General features: G+C 33.9%; 3 protein-coding genes across 3 annotated transcripts; 1 reads left to right on the forward strand and 2 right to left on the reverse strand.

The window, feature by feature from the left end:
* The first annotated feature begins 323 nt into the window (after nt 1-323).
* Nucleotides 324-9,171, forward strand: LOC107800649 (peroxisomal nicotinamide adenine dinucleotide carrier). Its single transcript, XM_016623863.2, has 11 exons — nt 324-685; nt 790-867; nt 949-1,023; nt 4,333-4,463; nt 4,731-4,785; nt 6,596-6,697; nt 7,277-7,345; nt 7,415-7,522; nt 7,639-7,707; nt 8,217-8,271; nt 8,635-9,171. The coding sequence occupies exons 1-11, from the start codon at nt 605-607 to the stop codon at nt 8,814-8,816; spliced, it is 1,005 nt and encodes a 334-aa protein (XP_016479349.2). The 5' UTR covers nt 324-604; the 3' UTR covers nt 8,817-9,171.
* Nucleotides 9,172-11,812: 2,641 nt separating this feature from the next.
* Nucleotides 11,813-13,558, reverse strand: LOC142167969 (uncharacterized). The gene is made up of 6 exons (XM_075228613.1): nt 13,341-13,558; nt 13,097-13,205; nt 12,940-13,002; nt 12,606-12,832; nt 12,338-12,446; nt 11,813-12,241 (listed from the first exon to the last, which is right to left on the reverse strand). Exons 1-6 carry the CDS (start codon nt 13,556-13,558, stop codon nt 11,813-11,815), a joined length of 1,155 nt encoding a protein of 384 aa, XP_075084714.1.
* A 52-nt stretch (nt 13,559-13,610) lies between these two features.
* LOC142167970 (uncharacterized) lies at nt 13,611-14,915 on the reverse strand. Its single transcript, XM_075228614.1, has one exon. It carries the CDS (start codon nt 14,913-14,915, stop codon nt 13,611-13,613), a length of 1,305 nt encoding a protein of 434 aa, XP_075084715.1.
* Nucleotides 14,916-23,416: the final 8,501 nt, after the last annotated feature.

Raw genomic sequence — 23,416 nt, forward strand, 5'->3', positions numbered from 1 at the left:
ATAGCACAAATTAAGCTCTCGTTTGAGCATAAAATTTTGGCAACTTTTATTCAAGATTAACCCTTTTTCAAAAAAAAATTAAAAATATTATTTGTTCATAGAATATGATCAATTTTTATTTTTTTAAGTTTTTAAAATCTAATTTAGGATAATTTCTGGGTAAATTTTTTCTTTCATTCACGAAGCTTTAATTTATTTTGTCAAATAAAATACATGACCAACATAACTTAAATTTTATTACAAGTTCAAAAATATTTTTTTGAAATTTATGTCGAAACGCTAGTTTAAGTTTCTCAAACTACCGAGCACCAACGTGACAATTGTGTCCCTTTTTCTCTTGAACGGAACAGAAACAAAAATAAAACCGAACTCAAGCACACTGATAGCGATTAGTCCACTCCATTCGCATGTTATTTCACATTCCAATTACCATTTTCCGCTACTTCCAAAGTCAAAGATATTCCATTACTTGCACATTTTTTCTTCTTTCAATTACCTTTATTCAAAAACAATCTCTTTGTTATGAAATCGTAAATACTTTTGCACTTTTTTCTGCCCAAAACTGTTTTTGTTTTTTGCTTTTCCGGTTTTACTGTAAATAGTTATGTCGGACGCTTTGATCAGTGGCTTCGCCGGTGCCGGTGGCGGCATCATCGCTCAGCTCATCACCTATCCTCTACAAACAGTATTACTACTCTATTATATTTCTTCTTTTTTCTTAGTTTTATTTTTAATCTACAAAAATAGAATTAGTACAGCTTTTTTCTTGTTTGACTTGTGCGATGTCAGGTAAATACTCGGCAGCAAACAGATAGAAATTCTAAGAAAATGAAGCAAACGCTTGGAAGTATCGAACAAATTTGCCAGGTATTTGCTTTTTATTTTTCAGTTTTTAACTTTATTTACTTTAAGTTTTTTTTTTCTTTGTTGTGATTACTTGATCTGCAGGTTGTGAGGCAAGAAGGTTGGGATGGACTATATGGTGGCTTAGCTCCGTCGCTAATTGGTACCGCTGCGTCGCAGGTGACGCTTGTTTTTTGCTTTATGCTAATGTGCGCCGTGTGCGTACTTATCCTGTAAAGTATCTTTGATTAGAATATTCCGTGGTTTGTTGCGTGTGCTTGCTCATCAACTATGAATACCACCTTTGCCTACTACAACGATAACCAATAGGTCCTGAAATGGGCCTAGGCGGAGCTAATTCTGGATTAGTCGGGCCAATGTGTTCTGTATACTTGTGACCAAAAAAAAGTTTAACAACTATCAGTTCCAACATAGTTGAGGATTGAATTTGACATTTGCTACGGTTCAAAATGTTGTGTTAGTAATTGTATCTGCTTTGTTTTTTCCGAAAAATTAGGGAAAGAGAAATGACTATGCTTTAAGTTTTAGTGGATGCTGAGAACTTATTGTGAAATTAAAAAGAGATAGGAGTAGTGTAGTTTGATAATTGATTTTTGGTTAGGTTCATATTACTAAGTCGGACTAGGAATTGGTCACATCAAAATAGCCTATTACTGAGGAAATACTGTTATTAGTTTGTGAATAGGAGTAGGTAAGTAACAATTGATTATGAATTTGTAAATTTACTTCCATTGATTTGTAATTCCAGTTGTAATAGGTAAACTTATATTGGCATAAGGCAGCCTTGAGTTTAGGTATTGGGAAAATAAATCTGGGTAATATGTGGTCCCTTGACTCTGGAAAGATGTGCCAATCATGCAATCTTGATGCGATAGGTTATCTGCATGTAGTTATTTGTCCCTATCCTGCTTATGAGTTTTTCACATATTTGGTCCTCAAATATTAGCTTCTGCAAATATTTGCAAATACAACCATCATTAAGAACTTTATAGGTGGAATAGCACAAATAGATGTGTACCTAAAAAAAATGTTATTTTGGTAATTGGTATATCTTTTCTTAAACCTCCCATTATAGCTATTCTCTGGCATAGTTTCCAAAACTTAAGGTGGTCCTTCGTATAATACCTCTAACATTCTTCGGCGCTAGTTAAGTTGGACAGAACACCTCCTACATTTCTTAATCCTTTGAATATAGTCAAATTTAACATTTTTGGTCCCCATTAACAACCGTCAAAGCTGACTGGACTTCCCATTTTGACAATTATGTGACTGGCCCATTAGGGAATGAAACACATCGAAGCTAACACAATTAGGAGGAAATTTTTTTCCACTATTAGGAGGCAAATCAATGCTTATTTGGCAACCAGCTTTAGCTATCGCTCCCTCTATCCCTTATTGTGAAATCTCTAGGATTGTCAAGAAGGATTGAAGTCAAAAACAAAAGTACCTAATGGAAGTGTTGGCAAGAAGCAAGAGTAGTTGATCATCCTGAGTTTTCCTCTGTGTTTCTAGATTTTTTGTGGTTTGTTTTTCGGCATTAATGGCTAATTGGAATAGGAAGAGTGCATTATGCTGTTTCTTTTATTTGTTTTATAGTGGTGGTCATTCCATATCTTTGTTATATTCCAATGATATATTCAAAAACATAGTAAGGCTTAGCAATCATATTAGTAATTGTTTAAGGTATTACCTGCCTATTGGATTCATATCGCCGACCCCAACTTGTTTGGGACTGAGGTGTAGTTATTGTTGTTGTACTGTCTAATGGCTCTAATCGTAACTTTGTTACTTCAAAAGAGTATATCAAGTGCTTATTTTCTGCAAACTAAATCTTACAATTAAGAAAACTGTCTGCAACGATATTATCTCACTCGCCAGATAGCAATTTGTACATTAGATCAAACCAACTACGTCTTTGGCAATTGCATTAACTCATGCTTTGTGTTTCTACTTTGAAATCCAAAATGTACGTATATAATTGCAGCACATACAACAAATAAGAAATCAACTCCCCTCTAGCTTTCTGTTTGTGCCATTTGAGCTTTCACTGCCTTATACTTTCCTTTAACTTTGCCAACTTTTCTTCCATTAGTATCAAATTATCAATTTGGCAATGTAACCTACTAACTGCACTTTCAAGTTCTTTTATTCTTCAGATACAAGAACAGTCACTTGCTCAATAATCTGATCAAAATATGTGACTGGACCGAAAAAAGGAAAATAAATATTCGCCCTCTCAATCTGTTATCCTTGTTGAGTCTCTCCGTGACTTTGTTTTGAAGATCTTTATCTTATTCTCTTTATTCTGTTGAAGCTCCCCTCTCGCATTGCGTCAAGCTCTGGCACTTCCCCGTGCGTCACTAGTTGTGTCAAATTCGTCTCTGTATGGCTTTGCATTGAAGAGTATTAGAGTAGTAGCTCGCTGTACCTTCTCCTTGCATCGAGCAACTCGTTGGGTTTTCCGATTTTGGGGAAAACGAGTCAATAATGCACGGTTACATTTTCCCACTTAATAGGCTGGTCAAATGGACAGCAAGTGGTAAATTCATCTCGCTTTGACAGCTCTTTTGTATGGAGACGATGTTAGATGGGGTCATACTTCTTTTTTTATGGTGGGTTAGATTTGGTCATACTTGAAGGATTAAGTATGTTAACAGATTATGTAAAGGATTAACTTAAATTTAGGGTGATAGTTAATTGATCAAGTGGGTCAAAAACTCCCTGCTTATGTCACAAGAACTAGTAAAAATTGATGTGGAAACATGAAACTCACCAAATTGTCTTTAATTCCTGAACAAGGAGAGGATAACTTTGTTTCTAATACTTACGACTTATAGGCCTCATGTTATATAAGAAAGACCACTGAAGTTTGTCTCGTTGAACATTGATCATGGACAGGGCTGAAGATGCTAAGGAATCACGTCTAGTTTACTTTGCCGATTAAGTATTATGATAATAATTGCACCGCATTTTGGGTTAGATTCTCTTGGCTAATAGTTCAGAAAAGCATGGAACTCAGTCTTCAAAGCTTCTGTGTGGTTGCTAGATGTTAATCTTTTTGCCCTTTTGGATGGCTCACAGCTCAATTAAGTTTTCAATATATAATTGATGGTTTTTTGAAATTGATCCCTGCCCCACCCAATCTTCTGTTCATTCATAGTCTAGTGATTCAGCATCTGGTCTATCGATCAAAATTTCATTTGTATAATATGGGTAACCCATAGGTATTGGTCCAAGAGCACATTGCATAAGTGAGCATGTTTGCGTTAGTGGTCTTCTTATATCCCTTTGACAAATGGCGAGACAAAATTTTAGTAATCAATTAACAAACTTTAATCTCCCTCGTACTGAAAAACTTCGCTAACTTTCACTTTCTGTGAATGTATATTTATTTCCTTATTCTTTTTTCTTTGTTGTTTGGCAGTGAAAATTATGATCTCTTACGTCTCCGTCAATTTCTTGATACAGGGTGTTTATTATTATTTCTACCAAATATTCAGGAATAGAGCAGAAACTGATGCACTTGAACGTAAGAAAAAAGGAATTGGTGATGGATCAGTGGGAATGTTCTCTTCATTACTGGTGGCTGCTTTATCTGGGTAATTTTCTTTTCTGTTGGATACTACTTTTGGTAGCTTGGGTAAATTTGTTATATTCAGGTATCAACAGCATTCTGCCACAATACCCTTATCAAAAAAAACGAAAAAACTTGGATTCCGTCTTCATAATATAGATATTCTTATTTTATCTAAGCAAAACTTGTAAAGCACCATAATGAAGAATAAAATTATCTGGCTAAAATGTCATTTGAGATTTTGTTGTTTTTCTTTTTTACTCATGAGTGTTTTGACTTTTCCATGTTACAGGTGTGTTAACGTGCTGCTGACTAATCCCATATGGGTAGTTGTTACACGCATGCAGGTAAAATACTCTGGGGTTCTCCTTACCTCCTATGAGAATGGTTATGAAATCAGTGCATTTACTTAATTTTTTGGTGAGCTTAGCACAGCAAAAAGTTTTATTGGTGTTGGTAGTTGGTCTTTGATTCTTTCATCCTTTATGTTGTGGAATAAGATATTTTTCTTTTAAGATTTGTTTCTACCAGTTTAACACTTTCTTCTATGATTTTTTGCTCTAACTTATCTCATGTGGAAATTGGAATTGTCGGAAGCGCAATACAGATGTAGAGCTATAATTTATTTCTTTTTGGAGTGACTTGAGGTCTGTAACTGCATAAGACAAAGGCTCGCGGAGTCAGAGAATGAGCTCTATTTAAAACTCATTTTTGATGGGATTATGTTGAGGGATATATTGAAGCAAGGGAAGAATTAGAAAGATGTTATTGTTTTTGTAATCCGAGGAAAGGGACTAACTTTAAGATAATTAACTAAAACCACCAGAAATAGAGGATTGAAGGATGTGGTGCCATTTACAGGTCAAGAATGAGAACAGTGTTGCTTACTATCTATGAAATGGATATTCAGAAGGTAATTAGAAGTTTGGTTTTCGGCAGGAATTTGCAGAGTATGCTGACTTTTGCAATGGGTTTCTGCTAGGACTCATTAATTCAACGTCGAATAAATATGTCAGTATGAAATATTAAAGGGTGCCAATGATTAGCAACCTTACAGTAGCCTGGCCGGTAACCCTGGATTGAGAAAGAGCACAGAATGTGCAAAGCTGGCAGGTGTTAATTGCAACGTAAAGATGCTTCTCTTTTGAGGAGACCAAAGCGTCATCATTGATTCTGCCGTTGCTTCTTCGGCGTTATATCAAATAGGTATGTGAGATTGAGGTCAAATTTTTATCTTACAAAGTGGAATTATTGCAAGTACAGCCCTGGTTATGAATGTACACAAACCAAAGTCTTTTAAGTTATGTGGATATGTCTTTGTTTAGGGAAACAAACATCAGATGAATTACTTTGAGACTAGAAGCATCATATGCAAAATAAGTACAGACAAATCATTGAGTATTGGAATTGACAAAGCCCAGATAGAGCAGAACTGATAGAGGATTTATAGGCGACTCCAACTAGTTTGAGATAGCGGCATTGTTGTTGTTGGAAAGCTGCAGTTTCAACCTTAATACGGTAGTGTCATTTGTCTATTAAACGTAGAATTAAGAGATCTATATGGTTAGTTACCTAGACCATGTTGATTACCATGAAAACCTTGCTCTTCATACTGTATGCTTTGACCAAGCTGGGGAAATTCCTTTGTTCGTTCCATGTAGGTGTTGAGATAGAATAGTTGGTGTTACAAGTACATTACTGTTATACAATTGTTGAGGTTGGATATCTGTCATTTGGAATGGACGACATTGGTCCAAGATTGAATGTGCTGTTGAATATTGTGAGCGGAAGTAGAGTGCTGCTTTGGATTCACTTACTGACATTTTCTTGCGTGTTTACTGCTTTCAAAGATGGAACAATGTCAGTTCGGAAGCTTAGTCATGTATTGACCATTTTGTGATCTACAAGGATTCATAAGTAGAAGGAGCATCTGAGTTATGGATGGTACAGTATTCAATAGAAACTGTGATTACTTTGGTGTCAAAATGCTTCGCTTTAAACGTATTATTGATTGCCTTGGTTTGATGTTAAATAGCTTCGCTTCAAAAGTATCACTAATCGCCTATCTACTGGTTTTTTTCATGAAAAATATCTCCCTACTATAATTTATCGCATGCTTGATTTTCTTACGTTTATTTCTCACAACTGTTTGTGCAGACTCATACAAGAAAAGATAAAGATAACCACACCAAACCTGTAACATCACAGGATGCAATATCTGCTGTGGTTGAACCTCCTCCCTATGGGACAAGCTACACTGTATGTACATAGATATTCCTATTAAAAGATGTGATTTATGATGCGTTGAACTTAATTTGCATACCTTGGAGTCTAGGACCATCAGATTTGCATACTTAGTCTAGTTGGAGAAACCATCAGATCTGTTTTCTCGATGAAAGTTGATGCATGGATCCAACATATCTCTCTCTAAAGATTCTTCAAAAAAAAAAGGTATTTCTTCAATATTTAAGTTTTAACTGGCAACATGGATTAGTTGATGCTTTGATGCTTAATATTTTTTCATTACTAAATACTGGAGCATAATAGCATTGTGTGAAATGATGGCTTCTGAAAAGATTCATATTTTTTGTTTTTATTTTTGTAAAATCAGAAACAGAAATTATAGCTTCTGTGTAGGACATGTGTGAACTTATGATTGTACTCACCTAGTCCTCTCTGATATTTAGCATACAACATAAAGGCTATGCCGACTAGACTGAAGCATAAACATTTTTGCCATAGTAATTAGTGACCTTTTTGGTCATGCTTCACAGTCATGGTATAAACCATGCATCCTATACCTGTAATTTTCTAATTGGTAACACTTGTATATTTCAGATTCAAGAAGTCTATGGTGAAGCTGGAGTTTGGGGTTTCTGGAATGGTGTTTTTCCAACATTATTCATGGTATGTGAGAACTTACTCTAGTAATTACGACTAAATAATGGTTCCCGATCCTTCTCATTGCTAATACAGGTAAGCAATCCTTCCATACAATTTATGCTATATGAAACCTTGCTGAAGAAGATTAGGAAGCGACGTGCCTCTAGCAATAAAGGTGCCAATGATGTCACTGCTTTGGAGGTAAACCTTTGTCCCTTTCTCTTGTTCCTCTAAATTATATTCTGGACTTGTCATATTAGAATATTTAGCTTTTGACATGTCAACTACTGCAGCTCATGTGTTTATATTTTTGCTAGATATTTTTACTTGGAGCTGTGGCAAAACTTGGAGCTACGGTTATAACATATCCCCTTCTGGTTATCAAGGTATACAAGTGTTCTGTATGGAGAAATTTCGTTTTCCTTTACCCTTTTCATCAAACTTTTCCTCATCTGTTGGATTGATGTGGCAAATGTTTGATGCAAATATCTTCATCTTCCATTTTTCTACACTCCATTTCTCCTTTTGGTTAATTTAGTCATCCATCTGTCAAACTACATGCCAAATGGCACATGGATAAATACATTCTTTGCCTTCAAATTTTGTTCAATGCATCCTCTTCAATTCAGTTTCATTTGGTCCCGTTTCAGCCAACATAATTCAAAATGGTTTCACTACTTGCTTTTGGCTGTATAGAATTCCGCAGAGTATTCACACAACATTTAGTACCACATTCCTAGTTTTAACTTTCATTGCAACTGCTGATCGGAACAGTTGAAAGTTGAAACACAGTGTGGCAGCAAAATAGGGTCCAATTTTTTTCTATGCAGAGCTTGGACCACTGTCCAACAGTTATTTGAGGTTTTTCTTAATAAGAGTGCTTTCTGTCTTGCAGTCACGACTTCAGGCAAAGCAGGATGTTGGTGGGGATAAAAGACATCATTATAAAGGTTAGTGGACTTGAGTTACTGCGTTTCTATCCTAGGCATCATTTTAGTGGTTAACATATTTTTCTATATTGAGTTTCTACAAATCCTACGTTGGTGAAATCGTGCTAAACGCAGTAATTCTATTTACAGCAATATGTTAACCTACATTCGTAATAAAAATGACAAAAGTACAACCTGGAGTCATTGCGACTATTTTATCTAGATTATCTTGACTGAAACTTTGTTGGCTATTTGATGGTGGATTAAGTCGGCAATTTTCTGAAACTTGATAAAACGTGTATTAATCTTACACAGTTTTTTTGGCTTCTTTTTTTTTTCGAAACAAAAAATTCAAGTAGTAAAAAGTCGCTCTATGCAATATAGGCACCCTTGATGCTATTGTGAAGATTTTACGCTATGAAGGCTTTCATGGATTCTGCAAGGGGATGGGCACAAAAATTGTACAAAGTGTTCTTGCTGCTGCTGTTCTATTCATGGTCAAGGAGGAACTTGTCAGGGGTGCTAGATGGTTATTAACAGGTCGTTCTGCTACTTCTGTCAGATGAAAGCCTGAGTAGAAGTTGGTTTTCCTCCACTGAAGTCTAAGCAAGGTGCAGCGCCTTCAGAACTAGGATGGGCTACTTTGTAATAACTAGATATAATTTATTTTAATGACGGATAGTGTACTAACCAGCTTGCGCACATCTCGACTATTCAATTGGATATATGCTAACCTTCACCAGTATAGATACTGGGTAGTTTGCTGTGTCTCCACGGTATAGAGTGGAAATAGCTTAGTTGATCCTGAATCCATTCTTTGGTCATGGCGTACTACTTGTTAACTCCATCTACTATCTTCCTACTGGATCAAAGGTGAAATGATGTTGTATTTCTTATTACTATTTCAAAATTGTTTGGACTTGGGATTGAGCTTCTTTATAAGTAGAGCGTGTTATTTAAGTCTATTGGTGAACCAATTTCCTTTAGTTGACATCCTTCACTTTTGTCGGGCTTAGTGCATCTAAAAGCTTTCCTCTTTGCTTCTCATGAGGCCCAAACTTGATTAAAAAAATAAGGAATTGATAGAAATACATTCCATCTTGTGAATGAGAATAACCCTTGGTGGAAGTGTAATTTGTTGGGAGAAAACTAGGAAAACGAAGTTATGACTTCGCAATATTTTATGTAGAAATGCCACCAGGTAGCCGCTCTAAATGGTTCCTATTTAGGAATTAGCCAGTGTGTCCTGAATTTTAATTTTTCAGTCCAATTTTTTGGGACAAGACGATGACAACAACAACCCAGTGGGGTCGGGGGAGGGTAGGATGTACGCAACCTTACCCCTATCTTGGAAGGGTAGAGAGACTGTTTCTGATAGACCCTCGACTAAAGAAGATGGAAGAAGCCCTAATAGCAAGACAATATATTCAGAAAACTAAATCCAAAGTAGCAATAAAGAATATGAAAAAAGTACTGCTAGCAAACTACGAAAGTAGTGATAGCAAGTAATAACAGAACAAGAAATGCAATAATAGCAAACTAAGGATAAAAGGGGTACTATACTAATAGCATGTTTGGCCAAGTTGGAAAAATCAGCTTATTTTGAAAAATATTTTTTTCAAAAGTACTTTTCAAAAAAGTGCTTTTGAAGAAAAACAGATTGTGTTTGGCTAATCAATTTGAAAAGCACTTTTGAACAATAATTTGTGTTTGGCCAAGCTTTTCAAAAAGTGCTTTTAAGTGTCAAATTACAAATAAGGACATGAAGAGGTTTACTTAATAGTTAATATTATATAAGTAGATAAATAATTACAAATATTTATTATTAAAGATAACAATTAAGTTTTTAATTTTATTTAAGTAAAATATAAAAATAAAATTGAAAAGTACTTTATTCTTTCAAGATAGTTTAAATATATCAAAATATTATTCAATAAATAAAAAAGTTCATCCCAAAAATTATTTTATATTACTTATTAGTTTAAACTAAGTAAGGTTATTTTGTTATATATAATATTTTGCAAGGGGTATTTTTGGTAGGAAGAAAAGTCAAAACTGCTTCTGCTTCTGGTTCTAGGGAGAAACTACTTTTTTCTGCTTCTTCAAAACTTTTTCTGCTTCTAACCAAAAGCATTTTTTTTTCCAAAAAATGGCTTGGCTAAATGCCTCAAATTGACGAAAAAACACTTTTTTAAAAGAAAAAAAAACACTTTTGGCATGGGGAGAAGCCTGGCCAAACAGGCTATAACACTACTACTATCAAACTAATGAAGACAAATGAAAGCGCACGACTACCTACTAACCTTCTACTCTAATCTTCAACCTCCACACCCTTCTATCCAGGGTCATGTCCTCGGTTAGCTCAAATTGTGCCATATCCCGCCCGATCACCTCTCCCCAAGACTTCTTTGGCCTACCTCTACCCTTCCCCCCCCCCCCTCCCCAGGCCAACATCTCACACCTCCTAACTGGGGTATCTGTGCTTCTTCTTTTAACATGCCCGAACCATCTAAGCCTCGCCTCATGCAATTTTTTCTCCACAGGGGTCATTCCCACATTGTCCCGAATAACTTCAATCCTAATTCTATCAAATTTAGAATTCCCACACATCCATCTCAATTTTTTGGGATAAGAATATCCTGAATTGTTCTGAAGTTAAGATTTTTTGTTCAAAATTTTAGGATAAAATAAGTACTTAATCATCTCGATATAGCATCCCTAAGAATGAGTGTTTGTTACTGCATTCTTGGTCTTTTTGTTTGAACCAGATGTGTTTCATAAATGCCTTAGGTTAATTAACACAATCGAATTTTCTCTCCTTTTTTTTCGAGTTTCTAAAGGGGAAATCAACATATAATTTCAGTGTACTAAAATCTTTTAATCACTATCCAAGTTAATTCGCCAACTGGTCAATATCTAAATATGAAATTACACATATGCCATATGACAAAAGCTGCAAATCCAAGGTTCCTTGCTTCTTAACTTCTTAATTAAACCAGCTTTTGTCTAATCGCAAAGCTGACGTGTCACTTTCATTATCACCCCTTAGGCCCCACACTGTCCCACAATAAGTAACCAGTGGCCGTAGCCCGTACCAGCCCGAGCCCAAGTTCAGAAATTAATTCCTTGTATTTACTTTAGTACGTAAAGAATTTTTTTGTGGTAACACTGTGAATTAAGCACCTCGACCCCAACTCCTTATCTGGAGAGTTGTAGATCAGGCCTTAGATTCATTAATTACATCACAATCTCTGCATCAATACAGTACATCTCTGTCCTTTCTTAAAATGTTTAAACATGTCAATCCTATTTATTAGGTCTTTCTTAATCTGCGTTACTATACTCTATATATTTACAATTGTATTCCTGAATATTTTCCAATTTCTAGCCTTCCAAATATGGTATACTATTGTTGCCCATAATGCAGCAGCAACTTCCTTCCTAACCAGCGGCCACTTCTTCCTTTTAATTATATACAGAACCCTTTGTGCATCTCTCAGTTGCATTTGAATTCCTGCCCAGTGCATTAGCTCCTCGCGAATAGCTTTTGACCAAGGACACTCTACAAACAAGTGTTGGTTTGTTTCCCTGCCTGATCAGTACATAACACACATTTATCATCCTCCACCAGAATATGCAAAGAACTCAATCTAGCCTTTGTGAGCAGTCTTCCTTGAGTTGTTAACCACATGATGATCATGTGCTTTGGCTGAGCTATTGCATTCCAGTGAAGATCAGTTGTTGCCCATCTTCTGTGGGAACCTTTAATGGCCAAGTAACTTTTTGTGATTGAGTAATCTCCATTTACACCCAGCTTGTATGTGTCTCTCTGGTACCAGTTCCTCATCTCTTCCTTGAGGGAATTTAGTTTTCTCCAATACCAACTACAATCTTGTGGAACCCGATGAGTCCAAATATTAACATCAGTCTTCATATAAACATCATGGATCCATTTAACCCATAAGGACTCCTTTCGCATAACGAGCTGCCACTATAGTTTCCCAACATAAGCTTTATTTCATTCCCTACAGCTTTTGATGTTGAGACCACCAAATTTCTTAGGCAGGCACACTTTCTCTCACGCTACAAGTGAAATCTTCTTCTTATCCTTTGAGCCACCCCACATGTACTTTCTACACTTCTTGTCAACCTCATTCATTATGCTCTGAGGTAAAACAAAGACTGGTCCCCAAAAGCTATGAATTGAGAATAACACAACATTAATCACCTGAAGCCTCCATGCATATGATAGTTGTTTGGCATAACTGAATTTAATTTTATTTGTTATCTTCTCGACAAGTTGATAGCAGTCCAACTTACTTCACTTCTTAGGTGACAGTGGTAAACCTAAATACCTTATAGGAAAAGTCCCTAGGGAGAAACCAGTATTTCTTAGGAGAACCTCTTTCATATGATCATGAACGTCTGCCATAAACAAGCTAGATTTGTCCATATTAGCCACCAAACCTGATACACTACTAAAATGTGCTAAAGCCTCTAGGACTCTATTTACTGAACATGTTTCACCTTTGCAGAACACCATGAGGTCATCAACAAAAATTAAATGTGTCAACTTCAAGTGCTTGCACATAGGATGGAATTTGAAATCTGGGAGAGCACTCATACAACCCAATGTTCTGGAAAAATATTCCATTACAAGCACAAAAAGTAAGGGTGAGATTGGATCACCTTGTCTAAGACCTCTTTCCCCTCAAAGAAACCATGACTTTCACCATTTACACTGATTGAGAACTTTGTAGAAGTTACACATGTCATAATCAACTCTGTGAACTTTATTGGAAAGACATAACCTATCAGAACCTCCTCTAAAAAAAACCCAATTTACCATGTCATAAACTTTCTTCAGGTCTATCTTCATTAGAGACATAGGGGAAGTCTTCCTGTTATAGTACCGCAATACGTCATGGCATATAAGCACATTGTGGAGCATTGATCTGCCAGGTAAAAAAGTAGATTGGTTATCTGCTACGAGATGTTGCGTTGCCACTCTCAGTCTGCTATATAATAACCTTGAGATGCACTTGTACAATACATTGCAACAGGAAATAGGCATGAATTAGCTTGCATACTCTTGATTGCTTAGTTTAGGAATCAAAGCAATATTAGTTTCATTCAGCTGTCCCAACAACTTTCCATTTTTGAAGAACTCCAGAACTGCATCTATAATCTCTTCCCTAGGCCAGGCTGACTTAAAGAATCCACTACCATAACCATCAGGCCCTTGGCTCTTATTACTGTCAATTTGGAATATAGCAGCTTTCACCTCCTTCCTTTCAAAAGGTTTCATTAGGTCTACTTGTTGTTCAGTTGATAAAACATGGCCATTCTTTATAAATGCTTCAGCTGCTTTGGTTCTGCTTCTTGCTTTTCCCCCCCAGCATTTCTTCATAGTATTTGACAAATAGTTGAGCTATACTATCTGGATCTGACTGCCAGATATCCTGATCATCCTTCAATTGAGTAATTGTCTGTTGGAGCCTCTTATGTTTGATGACTGAATAGAAGTATCTAGTGTTGTCATCTCCTAACTTTATCCATGTAGCCTTACTTTTTTGTTGCAAGTAGACCTCAGCTAAGTAAGATGAATGTCTGAACTTTTGGTATTTCTGATGTTCTTCTTGTTGCAAGTTTGGATATGTTGGTCGTAGTTGTAACTGCTTCTGAACTTGCAATAAAGTTTCCCTATCCTCTTTCACTTCATCCTCAATGTTCTTGAAGAAATTTTTGTTTAAGCCTCTCAAAGTTTTCTTTAATAGCTTCAGTTTCCTAACCACCCTTAATATTTTACAGCCTTCAATCTCTATATTCCAACCTCTCTCAACCTGCTCCAAGAATTGTGGATGTTGAGTCCATACATTGCAGAACTTAAAAGGTTTCCTGCCTCTATGTCTTTCATTGTTTAGCACAACCTTCACTGGACAGTGGTCACTTATTCCTTGAGGGAGAAACATTGCTTTACAATCAGGCATTGAATCAAGCCAATCATTATTGACTAGTGCCCAATCTATCTTAGAATAAATTCTTTGATCACTATGTCTATCATTCCATGAATATCTGCACCCTTGATTAGGTAGTTCAATCAATCCACAAGCTTCTATACACTTATTAAACTCCACAACTTCAGCCCATGAGACAGGATTACCTCCTATTCTATCCTCCATGTTTAAAACAGAATTGAAATCACCTATAACCAACCATGGCCTTTTGCATCTAGCTACATGTTCTTCTAGATACTCCCACAGACCTCTCCTTTCCTCCTTAGTGTTAAATGCATACACAAAGGATACTCCAAATGTAACTTGTAGGGGAATATAATACACCTCAAAGGACAGAACCTGTGCATTCATACTTAAAGGTGTAACTCTATAGAAGTGAGGTCTCCATACCACTACAATCCTATCATTGTAATGATAGTTCAGATTTGTGGTATACCTCCAACCGCTAAACTGTTTTTCAATTATTTTTTGAACCTTATCATGTTTCAGTTTTGTTTCTAGCAGACCTATTAGCCCTGTTCTTTCTTTATAGCAGAGGAGTTTCACTTCCCTCTGCTTGTTAGGGGCATTTAAGCCCCTAACATTCCATGCTAGGCAATTAACCATTCCCTGAGTGAGGAATGGTTGAGCCTCCCACATTTTCTCCATTTAAGTTATTTCCAAGATCACTGATATCATTCTTGTTCAGTACTTGAAATGAATTCCCTTTCACAACATAAAGAAATTTTTTATGGAAAACTATTTTTCGTTAATTAAAAGTCGTCGTTATTATGTTAATCCTTTATTTCCCATTCTTTTTCCTTAAAGAGATCAACAAGTTTTTAAAGATAAAAAACATATGTTTTTGAGTTTCTAGTAATTCAAACTATATTAGTGTCCTATTCTCATTTGAGCATAATTGCCAGCTATAGATCTATAATGAATATACTTTTTTAATATCTGTTTCGCCAAAAAGTTGTTTGTAGGTTAATCTCACTCCATTTTGTCATTTTGATTGTAATTCATGTGTTCAGCAGGGTACATTATTATTTATGTTATGAGTTCATCTAAACTCAGGAGATTATAATTTGGAATTTACATAAATATTAAAAGATTCACTAAAAAGGTACAAATGATAGATTTCGAACTCAGTACATCAAATGTACTGTGGTAGAATTCGAAAATTCAAATTCATAAAGTTCAAATCTTAAACTTATCTCGGTGTGCAATTGTAATTCAATTAAATCAACCATAAGAACAATTCCAAATACATTCCAATACGTTGCAATAAACTGATACTTAATTTTATCTATTATTCAACCGAATATTTTATTATGTTATTTAAAAAGCAATCTCTCCAATAAAAATCGTAAATCAGTTATTTTTATGACTTTAATAAGTGTAGAAAAATTATTTCTTAAAGTTTTCTTTCTCTTTGCATTTATTTAACTATAAGAGGTACTTTGGGAAATTTAGAGAGTTTTTTAAAAATTTTAAAATCAAAAGATAGTTCGACAGGTATTTTCCTTTTAAAGTTTGTTATGTTTCATTTTATGTTTGAAATGTTACTATGTGTTCGCCAATTTAATTTAAGATAACTTTTGAAAATTTAGAAAGTTTTCTTAAATTTTTTTAAAACATAACATAGTTCACAGATTTTTTCATTAGATGTTATGGTTCAATTTTTTCTTCAGAATAGTAGCTCAATGGTACTTTTATAAGTCAAAAAGTTATTTGTATGTCAGCAAATTGTCATGTACTTCGGACGCTTTCTCAACTAAAAAAATCATGATCAAAGTTTAATAAGAAAATAACCTACTTTCAACCCAGACAATAGACATAATATTATATTTTTTATAAAATAAAAGCAACTTAGTAAAACATGAACAAGACATGTTGTTATGAAATAAAAGCAATTTAGTAAAACATGAACAAGAAATGAAGATAGAGAAAAGGAAGAGATTTTCTTCTTCAATTGTGTGTATTTTCCTATCTATTACAAGGCCTTTATATAGGCATGAAAAGTGAAGAAAAATATGTCATTGAATATGTCATTAAGCATAGAAATATGTCATTGAATATGTCATTAAGCATTTGAGAAGATCATGGAGGAAGAGTAGACATCCACCATAATTTGATTTTTCTCCATAATTTGATTTTTCTTATAACACTCCCCCTTGGATGTCCATAGATAATGTGCCTCGTTAAAACCTTATTAGAAAAAAAAACCCTATGGGAAAAAAATCCTAGTGAAGGAAAAAGAGTACACATGTTTAAAAATACGCCTTTTGGTTGCCTCGTTAAAAACCTTGCAAGGAAAACCCAGTGGGACAAAGCCTTATAAGGAAAAAAGAGTACAACGCGTATTAACTCCCCCTGATGAGAACATCAATTCACATCCTTGAGCCTTCGCATCCCAATCTTGTACACTAGTTTCTTGAAGGTTGACGTCGGTAGAAATTTGGTGAACAAATCAGCCATATTATTACTTGAAAGGATCTGTTGCACATTGATATCACCATTATTTTGAAGATCATGTGTGAAAAATAACCTTGGTGAAATGTGCTTTATCCTATCCCCTTTTATGAATCCTCCCTTCAACTGGGCTATGCATGCTGCATTGTCTTCATACAAAATTGTGGGTAGTTTGTCACACTTCAAATCATATTTGTCTCGAATAAGGTGTATTATAGACCTCAACCATACACATTCTCGACTTGCTTCATGAATAGCAATTATCTCAGCATGATTAGATGAAGTAGCCATGATTGATTGCTTAGTCGATCGCCAAGATATGACAGTGCCTCCATATGTAAACACATAGCTTGTTTGAGATCGAACCTTTTGTGGGTCATATAAACACCCAGCATCGGCATAACCAACAAGATCAGGACTGCAATCATTGCCATAAAATAATCTCATACCGGTAGTCCCTTTTAGATACCGCAATATGTGTTTGATTCCATTCCAATGTCTCCTTGTAGGAGCAGAGCAATATCTTGTTAAGACATTAACTGAAAAAGTTATGTCAGACCTTGTAATGTTAGAAAGATACATTAGTGCACCAATTGCACTAAGATATGGTACGTCGGGACCAAGAAGCTCTTCATTATTTTCATGAGGTCGGAATGGATGTGCTTTATCCATATAAAATCGCTTTAAAATCATTTTAGTGTATGTTGATTGATGGACAAAAATTCCATCTTTCATATACTCAATTTGTAGACCAAGACAAAATTTTGTCTTTCCAAGATTTCATTACAAATTCTTTCTTTAGATAGTCTACTACTTTAGGAAGCTCTACTGCTTTAGGAAGCTCCCTAGGAGTTCCAATGATATTTAAATCATCAACATACACGGTGATTATAACAAATTTAGATCCAGATCTTTTTATAAAGACACAAGGACAAATTGAATCATTCTTGTATCCTTCTTTCAACATGTACTCACTCAGGCGATTATACCACATGTGCCCTAATTATTTCAATCCGTATAAGTATTTTTTTTTTTTGAAGCTTTATTTAATAAATTACTTGGAAACCTTAATATGCTTCAGAATAATTTAAATCCTTCAATGATTTCCATTATACGCATATCACGTTTTTCTTGTATTGCCAGATTAAAAAGTGAAATGGCGACATCCACCACCGGAGAACATGTCTCTATATAATCAATGCCAGGATATTTGCAAATCTTCTTGTGACACAAGTCGTCTTTATGTCTATCGACTTGACCTTCTTTTTTTTTTTTCGCACAAGAATACATTTATACCTCAACTGGCTTTATACTTTCAGGTGTTGGGACAATCCGTCCAACTTTATATTTTTCATGTGAAATTAATTTTCACTGCGTATTTTTCATTTGGCCAATTATTTATCTGTCCAAATTTCATGATAGATTTGAGCTCAAGATCCTCGTCAATATTAATAATATTGAGCGCTACATTATATTAACAATATCGTCGACGATCATTTTATATCGGTTCTACTATTATTCAATAAAGACATAACTTATTGAGATCTCTTTATCTTATTATTTTCAAGTATCTGAGCCTCTCCTATGAGGTCTTATGAAATGTTATGTCGTGGTGCTCTTCTAGAGCACTTGCCTCCTTATTATGACCATCTTGAACATTTACTCCTCTCCTTCTTCAAGGAGTTTTATCTTTGGAACCGATTAGTCTATTATGCTTTATGCATGTCATGGACTCTATTCATTATGGACTTTATTTTATTTGGAGCATTAGCAGCTGAATATGACATTTAGTTTTGGGTCAGCAAATACGCCCGGCAATATTTTGCAAATGAATTATCACTTGAACTTCAAGTTCACATTTTCTCGTACGAGGATCTCGATGTACTCATAATAATTCATTACATGTATTACTTTTTCAGCTGCCCATTTTCTCCCCCTATTGTTGGGATCACCAACACATATCCCTAGCCTTATTTGAGGATCTATCTTTGTGCACTGTGGTAGAACAATTAAATCATATAGCATATTCATATTTCTATATGGAAATTATTTGGTTCCTGACCCTGAACCGATTGTGATAGGGAGAACTTATCATAACTTGGCTAGATGCTTACAAGTGTTGTTGTATATTAAATAATACATCAAATACCAAATTTTATTTTGGCAATTTTGTTCTCATAACCAATGGTTTAGATATAATTAGAGGCATACAATTTCTACTAAACCAGCTTGGATTTAAACCAGTATTATCAAGATAAATCATCATAATTTATATTCTGGAACTGTGCTCTAATAATTTGAGCAATCAATCTTGCAAAAGCCAAACTACAAGTTGATAACAAATGCACATGTGACCATAAAATAGATGCATCTATGAAAATCATATAATAGTAAACGGTCCACATGGAAGGTGACTGGGCCCATATATTTATCACCTTTTATTCGTTCCAGAAATCAAGGGATTCAATTCCTAACCTTAACTGGTATATCATGAGAATAAGCAGCACAAGAGAATTCTTGAAGAATCTTATATTTCTTTAATATATGTCAATGTAATTCTCAATTAATTTTTTCGCATCATAATTGAACCGAGATAGTCAACCGGTCATGCCAACTAATATTTATTTCATTAAACCTCTAGTTTACTTGTGGCTTGTGATTGCATCATCATGCTTATACTTGTGTAGTACAAATAAAAGAAAAGTCAGGTAACCTTTCATATTTACCCGGTATGATTATAGTAATATAAAGATATTCAATCTTCTTTTCATTTATAGTCTCAATATGCCAACCACTTTGGCTAATATATTTGTAAATCAAAATATTTCTTTTGAGACTTACTACAATATTAATGTTATGAACAATTTAATTCATCCGGGTAGTGACAAATTAGTTTTTTCAGAACTCTTAACTGTTTTTGTACTACAAGATCTTTTGTCACACCATCCATATAATGAATGTCTCCTTCACAAAGAGAATCATATCATAATAATTGTAATGTTCAAAATCATCACAAGCAAAATAATTTTTTTTTGCTTTAATTTTGCTTTTAATAACTTTCATAAGGCATGACAAAATATATTTTGGCGTATCATATGCATGCGACCAATGATATATTTATGTAACTACACAATAATATTCATTATCTTTCTTTGTCTCAAACCTCCCTTAGAGGTGAGTTGCAGTATTTATCCAACTATGCACAAGTACATTATTATGCATAATCTTTATCATATATATATTTTCACATTCACTTTCAGGAATGAGTATGCAATCTCAATATTTATCACAAGTCACATTCTCTTCAAAGAATTTCTCCCTTTTTATAATTACCATAGTGATAACTATTATTATTTTGGCCTTTCGCACGCCCACATTCATTGGTCAACCACTTGTCTTTATTTAGACTTATCATGCACTGCTATCACATTCACTTCAAGAATGGAGCAAATCAAGTGGGACAAGCTTCATGCTTTTTCATGAAAATTACATAATTTTTTCTTTAGTTATTATTGTTATCAATATGGTGCATTAGGACTCAAACCCAATGCCTTACCCATATAAAGGCATGCTAGGCTATAATGCGTTGGAACTTGAATCCAACATCGTTTCATCAACATAGTGCGTTGGGACATGAACCCATTGTCTTACCCTCAAACTTTGGCATAATGGGCCAAAATTCACTAGGACTCGCACTCGAGCCTTTAAAATATTATTACTTCATAATTATAGGCATAAGTAAATTAACTTTCAAGAAGACATATATAACTATTTCAATCTTGAAACAATTCCTCTGCAACAAAAATGCTAGTTAGGATATATGCCATTTTGTTTTCAAATGATACAATTACTTTTACATTTTAATAAATTAATTAGGGGAAAGGTGCAGATAACTTATAACCACTTATATTTCAAAGACTATAAGAACTTCACCAAAAAAATCCAATACGGAGGAATGAGCCTTATGTTTCCAGCAAAAATATTTAAGGCTTAATGCATAACTGTGACTATTATAAATTATAACTATATTGAGTTTATATTGAATGTATATTCGAATGCCAAATTTGCAAGGTACTGTAAAATCGCCTACATATTTGATAATTTTGCTTTCAATGAAATACATCATGTGATGGTAAAAATATTATTACTAAATTACCTTAATAATTATCTATCATAGTATGTAAAAGATCAGAACATATATATACATTAGAATATTATCTTTGTCCTATAAGAGATGTAGCAAATAAAGACATACCTTTCCAGTTCTTTATTTCACTGGATACAATTGAAAAAAATATTTTTACTAAACACTGCACATAAAGTTAATGCAAAGATATGAAAATATGAATGGGTTTAGATGGATGTAAAACTTATCTTTGTATTATCATCCAAGACATTTTTCATTGTACTTGATCTCATTGCCTGCTTATAACTTACATAGTCTTGACATAGAAGATTATGAAATGAGCAATTCGTGCTGATAACGTGTTATAAAATAAAAGCAACTTAGTAAAACATGAACAAGACATGTTGTTATGAAATAAAAGCAATTTAGTAAAACATGAACAAGAAATGGAGATAGAGAGAAGGAAGAGATTTTCTTCTTCAATTGTGTGTATTTTCCTATCTACTACAAGGCCTTTATATAGGCATGAAAAGTGAAGAAAAATATGTCATTGAATATGTCATTAAGCATAGAAGAAGATCATGGAGGAAGAGTAGACATCCACCATAATTTGATTTTTCTTATAACAATATTTAAGTATTTCATTTATGTTACTGCTAATAGTTATGTATTATTAAAGTCTCCTATTTTGGTTTTAGTAGAGTACTAGTTTCTCGCCACGTATATTGCACGTGAATACCGATTCATATATTTTTTAAAATAATATCAACTATTATTAAAACAAAAGTTTGAGCATATAATTACTCATGAAAGAATAAAGTACAAGTTTCTATGAATGATCAATACGGATCATCGTATGGTAAAATTTTATGTCGAGATCAAGATGATTGGATCTCGTCTGAACCTATAAAGTAGATGAACAATCAAAGTTTAATTAGAATATGCGTATTGTTTTACCTATTTTGATTTTGAGAGGTACAAACATGTAAAAGAAGAGGATAATATAAAATCATCAAAAACACATACTTTAATCTTTTTCTCCAATTTCAGCATTCCCTGTTCGAGTTATTTTCAGCGCAAAGAAAACCTACCATTCTAGAAGAATTATTAAATCGAAGAGCACGTATAGAAGCCTTTCTTCTGTTTCCTAACCTCTATAATATGTCATACATTTGGAAGAAAGAATAAACTCACATCGAAAATTAAAACAAATGTTGTTACTTGTTAGCCCAAAACAGGATCAAGATTTTTTACTTCAACAAATGTTATAAATAAACAACTAATACAACAGTGTTAACTTCCTTAAAGTAACATAATCAAATCAAAAAGAAAAAACTAAGTACCATGTGAAGAGATGTGTTAAGACATAATTAAATAAATGAATGATGTATATATCCTTTAGCATAGCTGGTAGTGAGAATTTCAATGCCCTGAGTTGGTTAAAGAAGTGATATATCGCTCTTATGAAGTTGCTACCTTTCTTATTAACTACGTACTAAGTGGAGTTTTTGAATATTAATTAGTATAACAATTTAATAAGTTATGATTGAGAAAGAGATTCCTGAATGAGTTAGTTCAATGAATTTGATTACACAATTCAAAGAAACAACATGTGTTATTTTCCCTTTTTCCGTTTTAGTGAATTTCTTAACGACACTCGACAATCACCGATGTTCTAATTAAAATTATCACTCGATGTACTGTTATGGTTATATTTATAAAAGAACAAAAGGCAGCTTTAGATATTCCCTACCTATTTCATTAACTATTTTATTTTCACTGAATCTTAACATTTAAAAAGAATGGTAAACGGAATATGAGTAATATACACATTGGAGCAGGATCGTTTCAGTTTCATCCAAACACATGATATTTTACATGTACAAAAAGTTTGAGAGTTGTTGCAGGGATAATAGCAGAATTCTCGAATTTCTCGCAAGAACATAATATTTGTGAGTTGTAAAAATAAGCAGAAACAGATAGAAATTTGATGTTGTTTTGTTTTGAAGATGATACATGTATTTATAATACCTCTAGGAGTGTGTTGGAATTAACAGACTTATCCCTTCACAACAGACACCTTTTAAAAACCAATATAGTCACCTATTTTGAATTTCATGAAAAACTGTTAATTTTTTTTTTGTGAAATTAATTAAAATGTTATTTTATTAATTAATAAAATAATATGTGACTAAAATATTAATTTCGGGCCACTTAATTGAAAGCCCAATTAAATGCCTAACTGCCAAATCTTTACTACACGCTTGATCCTTTTTTAAATATTATTTTTAAAAATAGCATCATTTATTGTTTATTCCATAAAGAGCACTTTTTATTTCATTATTAGCATATTATAAAAATTAAGTTCAACATTTAATAAGTTAACTGACTCACTAATCACAGAAAGTACTTTTTTTGACCATATCTTCATTCTTCCTTTCCAACATTCATCTTCTTCACTCCATTTTTAAAAATTTGATGCATATGTGAATGCCACCTAAATTTAAGATATATTGATTTATACGTCTTTTATACTTTGTATATCAAGTATCACTTTAATTCAAAATGT

The sequence above is a fragment of the Nicotiana tabacum genome, chromosome 13, assembly GCF_000715075.1.
Source record: "Nicotiana tabacum cultivar K326 chromosome 13, ASM71507v2, whole genome shotgun sequence".
Classification (NCBI taxonomy): Eukaryota; Viridiplantae; Streptophyta; class Magnoliopsida; order Solanales; family Solanaceae; genus Nicotiana; species Nicotiana tabacum.